General features: G+C 46.5%; 1 protein-coding gene across 1 annotated transcript in view; it reads right to left on the bottom strand.

Moving 5' to 3' along the window:
* Positions 1-311: 311 nt before the first annotated feature.
* Positions 312-12016, bottom strand: part of LOC142491273 (nectin-1-like) — a 32988-nt gene continuing 21283 nt past the window's right edge. The window contains exons 6-8 of the mRNA XM_075593585.1: positions 8602-8719; positions 5818-5839; positions 312-826 (exon numbers count right to left, since the gene is read on the bottom strand). Coding sequence (XP_075449700.1) covers positions 794-826; positions 5818-5839; positions 8602-8719 — 173 coding nt within the window. The 3' untranslated portion in view covers positions 312-793. The remainder of the gene's footprint in view (positions 827-5817; positions 5840-8601; positions 8720-12016) is intronic.

The raw sequence follows: 12016 nt of genomic DNA on the forward strand, positions 1-12016 counted from the left end.
GGAAATGCTCCTACATGCTAATCGGGCAGAAATGCTCCTACATGCTAATCGGGCAGAAATGCTTCTACATGCTAATCCGGGCGGAAATTCTTCTACATGCTAATCCGGGCGGAAATGCTCCTACATGCTAATCCGGGCAGAAATGCTTCTACATGCTAATCCGGGCAGAAATTACTGAATTTGGATTTACATTAAAAATACAGTGAATTCAGCAGCTACATCGGTTTATTTTTTGTATACATAAATACCCGGAAGTATCATTTCATAGGTAAAGAGGATTAGAAAACAAGAGACAATTGCAAAACCCGCATTTTTATTAATAGTATGAGGTATTGTTTGTAATACAAAAGTAGAAAAATAGCAGATATTCTTAACAAAAATAAATTATACTTTTGGAAAACTAATTACAAAAGACAAAAACCTTTCAAATCAAACTACTTTGACAAGGAAATATTTCTTCTTCCACAGATTAAAAAATAAAAATAAATCTTTCTATGGCAAATACTAGAAATATCCCCTCAGCCTATCCGTTTGAGTTAGATATTAGTGCGTACGGCATAGGTTTATTATTGCTCTTCATACGATGATGAAATCCATGGGTTTTTATACTCTGCTTTTGCGGTGGGTGTGCGCTGGGGGGGGGGGGTTCTGCGCAATCTGTACACCTTAGTACAACTTTGAATATCCTTTGATATATCCCAGGCAGTTATCATCCTGAGAGTCAGAGCAAGGTTACCCTGTTCACCTATTGCTCTTCACACCATTGACAAACCCCGTGGGTTTTCAATCTCTGCTAAACCTCCATCTCTTCATTTTCAGATGTCTCCTAGAGAAGAAGAAAAGAAGAAGAAGATGTAACCATCACTTTAAGTTGATTCATGTTGATGTTTATTAAAAGTGCTAAAAATGGCAAATCTGCCCAACTTTTGGTGCCTGACCCCTAGACCCCCCGGCCCTTAATCTGTGAGGTGTGATAAGCGCAGGTGAAGTGTGGCTGTGCGACATTTGAAAGTGCGACATTGAAAGTTGAAAGTGCGACATTGAAAGTATCCGGGGTTGCCACCTCTCCGTGTTTCACCCGGAGACTTCGGGTTTGTCCCTGAAATCTCCGGGTGGGCGTGTGGTCTGGACCCACAGCCCCCCACATCTGTCCCTCCCACAGCAGGGGGACACAGACAGGACCCACAGCCCCCCACATCTGTCCCTCCCACTGCAGGGGGACACAGACAGGACCCACAGCCCCTCAAATCTGTCCCTCCCACTGCAGGGGGACACAGACAGGACACACAGCCCCTCACATCTGTCCCTCCCACTGCAGGGTGACACAGACAGGGCACACTGCCCCTTACATCTGTCCCTCCCACTGCAGGGTGACACAGACAGGACACAGCCCCTCACATCTGTCCCTCCCACTGCAGGGGGACACAGACAGGACACAGCCCCTCACATCTGTCCCTCCCACTGCAGGGGGACACAGACAGGACATACAGCCTCTCACATCTGTCCCTCCCACTGCAGGGGGACACAGACAGGACATACAGCCTCTCACATCTGTCCCTCCCACTGCAGGGGGACACAGACAGGACCCACAGCCCCTCACATCTGTCCCTCCCACTGCAGGGGGACACAGGCAGGACACACGGCCCCTCACATCTATCCCTCCCACTGCAGGGGGACAGACAGGACACACGGCCCCTCACATCTGTCCCTCCCACTGCAGGGGGACACAGACAGGACACACAGCCCCTCCCACTGCAGGGGGACACAGACAGGACACAGCCCCTCACATCTGTTACTCCCACAGCAGGGGGACACAGACAGGACCCACAGCCCCTCACATCTGTCCTTCCCACTGCAGGGGACACAGACAGGACACACAGCACCTCACATCTGTCCCTCCCACTGCAGGGGGACACAGACAGGACACACAGCACCTCACATCTGTCCCTCCCACTGCAGGGGGACACAGACAGGACACACAGCACCTCACATCTGTCCCTCGCACTGCAGGGGGACACAGACAGGACACACAGGCCCTCACATCTGTCCCTCCCACTGCATGGGGACACAGACAGGACACACAGCACCTCACATCTGTCCCTTGCACTGCAGGGGGACACAGACAGGACACACAGCCCCTCACATCTGTCCCTCCCACTGCAGGGGGACCCAGACAGGACACACGGCCCCTCACATCTGTCCCTCCCACTGCAGGGGGACACAGGCAGGACACACAGCCCCTCACATCTGTCCCTCCCACTGACCCCTCACATCTGTTACTCCCACTGCAGGGGGACACAGACAGGACACACAGACCCTCACATCTGTCCCTCCCACTGCAGGGGGACACAGTCAGGACACACAGCCCCTCACATCTGTCCCTCCCACTGCAGGGGGACACAGACAGGACACACAGCCCCTCACATCTGTCCCTCCCACTGCAGGGGGACAGAGAGAATGGACCCACAGCAGCTTATATCTGTCCCTCACACATCAGGGTGACACAGACAGAAAGGATATTGTCACTCACACCTGTCCTTCCTACTGCAGGGTTATACACACAGAAAGGACACATAGTCCCTCCTACTACCGGGGGACACAGAATGGACCCACGGTCACTTACATCTGTACCTCCCACTGCAGGGTGACAGAGAGAGGACCAATAGCAGCTTACATCTGTACACCTGTCCCTCAAATATCAGGGTGACACAGACAGAGGACATCATCCCTCCCACTGCCTCAAATCTATCCTCCCAGTGAAGCGTGACATGAGCAGAAATGCCCACAGTCCCTCACACTGGTCACTCCTACTGCAGGGTGATACAGAAAGGAAGGACCCACAGTCCCGCTTACTGCAGTGTAACACAGACAGGTCGCCCAGTCCTGAAATCCAACCCCCAACAGACGGCACGAGCACGCAAAACGCGGTGACGGCAGAACGCACGTGACGGCGGAATAGGGACCTAACCGAACACTGTGGGAAGGCAGGACAGGCTAAAAGAGACCTCCCGGCAGGAAACAGGGGACACTGCGGCAGCTCCGGCGGACGTTTTACCACGGATCCCCACACATATTGATGGGCCCTATATCTGCTTACGCTTGTGTGTTTAACCGTTTTTCCATCGCATTAAACCGAATATACTGCACTGTGGGTGTTGCGCTTTTTTCTTTATTGTTACTATCCGGACCCAAGGGTTGGATCGGGAGAACAAAGCAGCATTACCCATACATTGTCTGGATTGGACTCCACTAACAGAGATACAGACAGACTTACTGACGAAGATCCATGTATATATGTTTACGTATTAATTCAATCTATTTGTTTAATCATTGTGTTACATTTTTAACAGCATATATACATACATATACATATATAAAAAATACATATACATATTCTGTTATTTTAAAGGGCTAGCTGAATTTGAGTGTCAATTTATTATATCATAACCAATTTTTCAAGAGATTATAGAATCCTCAGATTCCAATCATTTATACCCACAATACACTTTTTAGTTTTATCAGCACCCAACGTATTATATATACCTACATATGCTGCCCAGTTGTATCTCCAGAAAAAAAGAAAAAATAGAGCACAGCGAAAATAGGTTTGGGCTGGAGGCAAAAATAACATCTCTTACTTATTAGGCATAATAGTCACACGAGTTGCATCTCCAAGCTGCCACAGCGCACACGCTGGGGAACCAAATGTTGAACATTCACGACGCGGTGCTTGGCAGGGGGGGGGGTGAATGGCCCATCGGATTAAACACGCTGCTTCTGAACGCGACTCCCGCTGCATTAATCCTACCGGGCTGCATCAGTGTGGAGAGACGCGCAGTGAGGGCAGACAGAATCCGTTACTCCCTCTGCGCGCATCTAACAGGCGATTGTACGGCTTTTATTTTATTAACATGTTATTGCGGCAGGGGGTCTCCGGAGCTGAACCTCATTAATTTCTGCCCCGGGGACCCCCTGCTTTCCAAGTTAGGGGTGTCGGTTGGCGATTGGGGGTGTCGGTATCTACAGCATATTTCATTTTCCCACATCACGGTCCACGTGACCGGGATATTTCCACTTGGCGGAGATACCGGCACCCCATACCAGGCCTGTAACTTTGGAAGCAGGGGTACCTGGGGCTGAAATTAACGCAGTTCAGCTCCGGAGACCCCTGCTTCAATTAGGTTATTAAAATAAAAGTTGCGTGATGGCCTGTAAGAGGTGCGCAGAGAGAGCGTGACCGTGTCTTCTCTCACAGACTGATGCAGCCCGGTGGGATAAACGCAGGGGGAGTCTCAGTCAGAAGCAGGGACGCCCGCTGCGTTAGTCCTGATGGGTCATTAGTCGCAGGGATTTCGTGAGCAGGAAGTTGCCATCTGCGGTTTCCTGGCCAACTGTGCGACGAACTATCTGGCTGCACATGTAGTTATTGATAAGAAAAGTGACAGGTGCAATCCTGATGCCTTTTAGTAACTGTTCCAACAACTGTGCTCAGTAATACCAGACGCCAAACTAGAAAAAGGCGCAGTGCAGCCTTATAAAAAGTCAACTTATGTCCTTCCAATGGTATAAGGGCTCTCAACACCAGTCCTCAAGAGCCACCAACAGGTCGGTTTTTCAGGATATCCCTGCTTCAGCACAGGTGGCTCAATCAATGGCTCAGTCAAAGACTACGCCACCTGTGCTGAAGCAGGGAGATCATGAATACCTGACCTGTTATGGGGTCTTGAGGACTGGAGTTCCCTGGTGTAAGGAGGTTAACATATTGCAGATTTACACACTTCACATTGCACTTGAAAATTTTCTGGTAGCTGCAAGTGATTTATAAAGTTGTAACTGTGACTTCTAATGTTAGTCTGGAAACAGCAATAACTGGAGATTATGACAGCATGCACGTGTTTTAGGTATGTAGCAGGTGCCCCTGGCTATAGCCTTCCACTGGCCTCAACACTACAAGTCCTGATAGGAACAGGCAGTGTTGGTGTTAAACTCCTGCACAGGGCCTAGCCAGCAGTTGCAGCCTGGATGGGTACTATGTTGCCTTATCCAGGGACAGGCCTAAACCGGCAGTTAGTGTGTCATACCTGGTGAGGGTACTGACTGGGTCACATGTATATGGTGTGATGCCCGTCAGTACCTGGACCTGCCCTGTTATGGAGCAGGGTTAAAGCCCTTCCCACCAGGTATAAAAGCTGACACTCCACCAAATTGAGGTGTGCTATGACTAGCTGTGTATGGGTGTGACACCCTTTTCCCTGCAAGAAGGTAGAGGAGCTGAGGAGGGACTCTTAGGGCCTCAAGCCCCTGGGGTCTGCTCCAGGGAATGGAGATGATGCCATGCTGTCTGTACAATAAACATGTCGTATCAGCAATAATGTGTGGTCATTGTGAAGGAGAATTGCCTGTGGGGACCGTCCTGCTTCCAGCAGGATCCTCATGGGATGGAGGCGCTGCACCATGAGACAGAGAAAACCTGCCCTGTTGCTGCTCCCCACACAACATCCAAGGAGCAACTCAAACCTCCTGTAACCAGCAAGTGAGCTGCAGCACCGGGGAAAACACCCATTTAGTGGCCAGGTCTTCCGTGGCTGGGGAGAACACGTGCTACAGGTAGATTACATCTAAATAGCTCAATGTGCTGTTATCTATAAAACTGCTTGTAACATTTCTATTTGGGGACCTATGACTAACCTCAATTAAAAAAATATCATGAACAAAACGGTTAATTATCACCTTCAACTACCAATCAGAATTAATTTTACGGTGTAAATGTCTGATGTCTGCATTTGTACTGAAACACTAAATGATGAAGGCTCTTACCTTCTTCCTCTTCGTTACAGATCTACAATAAACAAAAAAGCAAAATGAATGACAAATTAGAACTTTTGCATAAGACTCATTTTATTGCTCGAGGATTATGGGGGAAGATTCCCTCAGCTCCAATACTGGCAATCACGCCGCGATCCCATATTAACCTTCCCTTCAAGTCCGGGGCAATTAGCGCAGGATCACAGTGCCATACATCATATCAGAACTTCCACACTCCTGAGGAAGCCGAACCAACCAACAGGCGAAACGCGTAGAACTGTACCGCCCACGTGACGTAGCTGTGGAAGAAGGCGCCCCTGTGCTCTACATCTTACACCCTGTGCCTATTGAGATATCGCGGTCGGAAGTGACGACATCACCCCGCGACCAGAAGCGGAGCAGCGTCTCCTGCAAGCGGTAGTAGGATCGGGTGATCGAATCGGAGCTCCAGACTGAGGCGGTGTGGTGAGAGGCGGTGTGGGCTTTCGTCCAGGCTATATCATTAAGCTTTTATAGTTTAATGCTGTTTTATTATGTATACACTGTAAGTGTGCATTTTATAAGACTTATCGATAAATGAAGCCTTTTTGCCAGATCTGTGCTATGTGCGTTTTCCTCCCTCTCTCGCTGAGGTATATCCCGAGTGACGGAGGCCATTGGTTACTTTTACATCCGTTTATTGATCTACACTGCCTGAAAAACTCTTATCTCTTGTGAGTAAGATAGATGTAGGAGCCAAGATTGATTAGGGATTATTCCCAGCACTGTACCTACATCCTCACTTAGAGTTTCTCTTTTTATGTTTTTTCCCTTATGTTCCCCCTGGATCGTGTGATACAAGTTCTACTATTTGGGGAAGAGTGAAGACAACCCCACAGGAGGGTTGAAAGCAGGGGGTCTTTACACTGTTTATTTTTTATATATATTATCACTTGTGAAGTTTTGTTTAAGTCACTGTTTATCACACAAAGTCACTTGGAATTGATTGTGTTAATATATATATAGGGCATTTAGCGCCTTAATTACACCTTTTTCTTGCACATTAGTATTTCAAGCTGCACAGTGAGAACTAAGGGAAACATGAAATCACACATCTGAGACCGGAGAGTACAAATCTGACCTGAGAGAGAATCGGAGACCTTGATCTGTACAGTAGGTAGGGGGGCCCTGAAGAAATGAGTACTTAACCTTTATAAATGCCGGAAGTCTGGCAGGACATGAGGGGCTTGAATCGCGATCACACGGTGGGGATGCACTTGATGCAGATAGAAGAGGCGAAAGCGATCTCCCTGTAGCAAATGAGAAAACTGAGGGGCGGGCGGTTTTTCTGGTGGGGCGCAGGCGGATGCCGGGGGATCGCGTGAGGCACCTGCAACACTCCACTCACCGGGATTCAGCCAGCTGTGTGACGCGTCGCCATGGCAACACGGCCGGCTTTGTGACGTGACATGAGGCAAATGATGCCGCGCGTCACGACGTGACCCTGCATAATTTGACGCGAATACAAGGTGGGGGGGCGGGGCGCAAGAGCCGGGGCAAGGAAGACAGGGGGGCGTAGCAGCAAAGTTTGCGCTACCCCTGATGTAAGGGCACTTGGAGTACCAGACTGGTCTCCACCAGGGAAAGAAAAGCAGCGGACGAGACCCAGCCAGAACAAGGGGGGGGGGGGCGGGTGATGTGTGCGCGTAGATGATAGAATTTTTGTAGTAAATGGGGGAAGTGAGTTTGTAAAACAACCCCATTATGGATGGACTACACACTCACCCTACTACCCTATTGTTGGAATTTAGAGTATATAGCACTGGCAATCCATCCAAGCATCATTCCTCTCCTTTACCCAATATTACCTTATAAGGAATATCTGTATACCAGAACCCTTTCTGGATAGCTGATCTAATCACACTCCGCTATCTCTACTCATTAGTGATCCAGAATGCTTCCAGCACTCACCACAGGATCAGTAGTGTGTGTCCTTTGTCCTATTTTAACCTCCTATATTTTAGTTATTTTTTTTTTATAATAAAGATTATTTTTAACTAACTAACAAATCATTCAGCCTCAGGGGGTTTGAGTGCTACCTAATTGGGTTTCTCCCTCTTCGTGTTATATCTACTGTGTTACCCAATAGCACCCTCCCCCACCACAATCCCTTTCTCACTACATTAGCTGCAGCGGGGTACACCTATTGTTAACTGTAGGTCTTAGCTGAGAGAAGAGGCATACAGTATGGCTGTTCTGAGATGTTTGGGGAAAGGACAGCGAGAGACAGACAGTTTCCATAAACAATTGATGATATGTTGAGGTAATCATTTCAGACCAGAAGCTTGAGTTCCTTATATGTTCACAAGGAGATATTATGACAGTCAGTGGTATAACATACTGTATGTAAATACCATGTTAGGACATAATACTTAGTTAATATGGCTGACTGGGTGGTTTTAGTTGGATAAATAGACAGCAGCGTTGGCAGAGACAGGCTGACAGGAGGAGGAGACTGGCGGAGAGGCACAGGATGATATATTACGTCTGGATGTGAGGACATATCACCATGAAGAGAGAAGAGATGAGGATTTAACATCAAGATACCAACAGAAAGCTACCTCTGTACATGCAACCATACTTAATGCCAGAATATATTTGGAACGTCACCGCCATTCTTACTATTTTTGTATGCAAGTAATGATTTTCAAAATAACCGTTGTGTTTTTGTGTGCAACGACTAGAATGCAGAGTTCTGTTATGCTGGAGTAAATCCATAGAAAAAAAAACACAAAACGTTTAACAATAGTACTGTACCTGTCACTCCCATCGTTGTAATATTTCCTCTTCCAAAGTAAATAGGAAAAGACGCCATTGGCAATCAAGCTGGGAACCAGCAGGATAATTAGGATATACGCATAACAAGGATCACTAACTGGAAAAGAAAAGTAACAGGAGAAAGACACATTAGCTTGATAAGGGAACAGGCAACTCTGTGGCTGTTCACATTTATCTTCTTCAAACCCAGGCGTGCTTATTACAAAGAGTAAGAAATTAATAAGACAATTCTCCAGGACAAGGAGAAAGAAGCGCAGGCTCCCGGATTGTGTTCCAATATTTTAATGTATAAAAAAGGTGAGGAATAAAGGCAAACAGATTAAGCACTCAATATAAAAATAAAACAGTCAGCTTGTCTGGTAGTTACACTTGGCTCAGGACGCGTCTCTCGAGCGCCCACTCAGTTCAGGACTATTTCAACTTTGGCTCCGTCCGCCCTGCGCGTGACGTGTATGCTCCGAGGTACAGTAGCTGCTATAAGAGTTTTTTGTTTCTTGTTTATCATATTTATACCCAGGTATATATACTCTTATATACAAGAGATCCACTCGTCTGGGAAGATGAGTAGTGCAGACGACAAGGCGCTGAAAAGACTGCAGTTGCAGAAGAACCACGTTGAAGGCAGAACTGTTAATTACCCCAAGTCATAATGTGTTGTGTAGCTCGAGGCAAGTCTTTGGCTGCGTCCTTAGACCCTCAGCCCGCGCTCCTCTGCGCCGATCGGGAGGCGGGACAGTGACGTCGATGGGCTAATAGCCCGCGACGCACCGGCATCAACGTCACGGCGCCGTGACGACGCTGCTTTGCTGTGACTTGAGGTTTTCAGCCAACAGCGCGCTGAGAAACAGGCTCTGCTGTCACATGCCACCAGTCTTTGCCGTAAATGGAGTACCACTTAATGGCAAAGCAAGGAAGAAAGTCCAGGCTTAAGTACCCCAGAAAGGAGGAGGTAGCCCAAAAGGCATTAAAATAAAAAAGGGGGAGGGGCACCGCTTAAAAAGTGTCTCTTACCAAACAGAATACAGGCATACCCCGGTTTAAGGACACTCACGAGTAAGGACATAATCGCCCAATAGGCAAACGGCAGCTCACGCATGCGCCTGTCAGCACGTCCTGAACAGCAAAACCGGCTCCCTACCTGTACCGAAGCTGTGCGCAAGCGGGGAGACTATAGAGCCTGTTACACATGCGTTATTTACATCAGTTATGCACGTTTATGACGATTGCAGTACAGTACATGCATCGATAAGTGGGAAAAATGTAGTGCTTCACTTTAAGTACATTTTCGCTTTACATACATGCTCCGGTCCCATTGCATACGTTAATGCGGGGTATGCCTGTGTTACATACATGCTCCGGTCCCATTGCGTACGTTAATGCGGGGTATTCCTGTGTTACATACATGCTCCGGTCCCATTGCGTACGTTAATGCGGGGTATTCCTGTGTTACATACATGCTCCGGTCCCATTGCGTACGTTAATGCAGGGTATGCCTGTACACGGCTATGAACATCCTGGAAGCTAAGCCATCCCCAACTCTCGGCCATGATACGTGAGCACGTGACACCATCAAAGCGGATGGTGCATCAAAAATGTTGCACCAATACGCTGCATGAACAGGTGCAAACCATGTGCGCTTACCCCCGGGCTTCTGTCTGAGCCTCCACAACCAGCTGTGCGCCCGAAGGTCATGTGGAAAGTAGCCGGGCTCATAGAAGCTTCTGGGGGAGATGGTTGTTTTAAAGCACAGGGATATTTTTTCAGCTTATCTAAGCTTATGCAAAGTTAATACAGAGAGGATGCCCAGAAAAACTATACGAAGGCAGAAATATAGCAGATAATTTTATAGTTTGTTCCAGACAGTCCAGGGGGAGCACATATGGGAAAGAAGAAACAAATAATAAAACAATTTAAGTGCAGACGTTTTGGATATTGAGATCAATGATGTGTTGAAAATCTTGGATCTAAAGGTGAATCTACTCACAAGATGGTTGTGGTAAAAATGCAGTTAGCAGATAGGGCTGCTACCCATATGGATATAGTGGTGTGTGGCATTCCCTCCAGGCACGTCTCGTCAGTTGGGAGAAGGTATATGTAAGGGAGAAAGACAGCACTACATAGCGCGATCTGATATAAACTTTATATAAAAATTTAACATATAAAATGTGCACTTACAATGTGCTAGTTAAAAGTAAGCATTTATCACAATCAATGTGAATTCTGTGGGTACTGTGCAGCTCTCACCGCCTCCCCTCGCCTTCCCGGAGCTCCTTCGCCTGCACCTCAAGAGTCCAACTCCTCTCAGTGTGTCCTCCGGGGCGTGTGACGTCACGGCTCTGTGGGTGGTGAAGCTACGGGTCCCTCACTGATCCAAGTAACCACTCAACGCGTTTCGCCCAGCCCTTGGAAGCTGTGTATGGCTTCGTCAGGAGTGTGTGATACTTGGGGTTAATAAGTGTCTATATATACACCCTATTCTTAATACAAATTGTCAATTATCATAGCGCTATGGTTGGCAATCATCTAATCAGAATTTTAACACAAACAGATCATATCTTTTTGGTATTCTTAACATCTTTGGCTAAATATGAAACATCATTCTAATAAATATGCTTTTACTATAATTATATGGCAATAAAGTATATGATTACAAGCATATGAGAAAATAGTATTTTAAAAGGTGGGGGGGCCGAACTAAAAGGAATTAGTTGATTGAGTTTAATATACAGAGGTGTTAGTGCACACGTTAATGTTGCAGATTTAACCAGTAACTGACATTAGCAATCAAATATTGCAGAAGGAAAGGCGCTAGTTTAATTCACATAAACTTCAGTGAATGGGACTTGGGATGCATGCAGCAATATGTTAAGGCTATTCATCATACAAACAGAAATCATAAGTTGTTCTCTCGGTAGCTAATGCGATTGAGAGGTAATAATTATGTTGCTATTAATTATAGCCAAGTTGAATATTATCTATTTTTAGATATTTAGTAGGGGACTTAAGTGTACGTTATTCAGTGTAAATATATATAATATAATCTAAGTGCATTAATCTAAGTGTATTAAGGTTAATCATCTGTGCTATAAAATTGAGTAGAGAATGACGTTTCATTTACATCACATAACATTATTCATCATTGTGCAGCATAATAAGTTCATATAATCATGGTAACACGTTTAACACAATGTGTAAAGTAGAACAGGATCACATATGCCAGTGGGCTCGAATATATAGAATGACTACACAATCCAATACATACTGTATTCTAAAAACTATTCTAAGGGACAGATACTAATATGAAAATCTATGCAAGGTTTTCTAATGAAATCCAATGTACATAACATGATGTTGAAGGCTGAAACGACATAAATAAGGCAGGTAGGACAAAAAA

The sequence above is a fragment of the Ascaphus truei genome, chromosome 3 (assembly GCF_040206685.1).
Source record: "Ascaphus truei isolate aAscTru1 chromosome 3, aAscTru1.hap1, whole genome shotgun sequence".
In the NCBI taxonomy this organism is placed as follows: domain Eukaryota; kingdom Metazoa; phylum Chordata; class Amphibia; order Anura; family Ascaphidae; genus Ascaphus; species Ascaphus truei.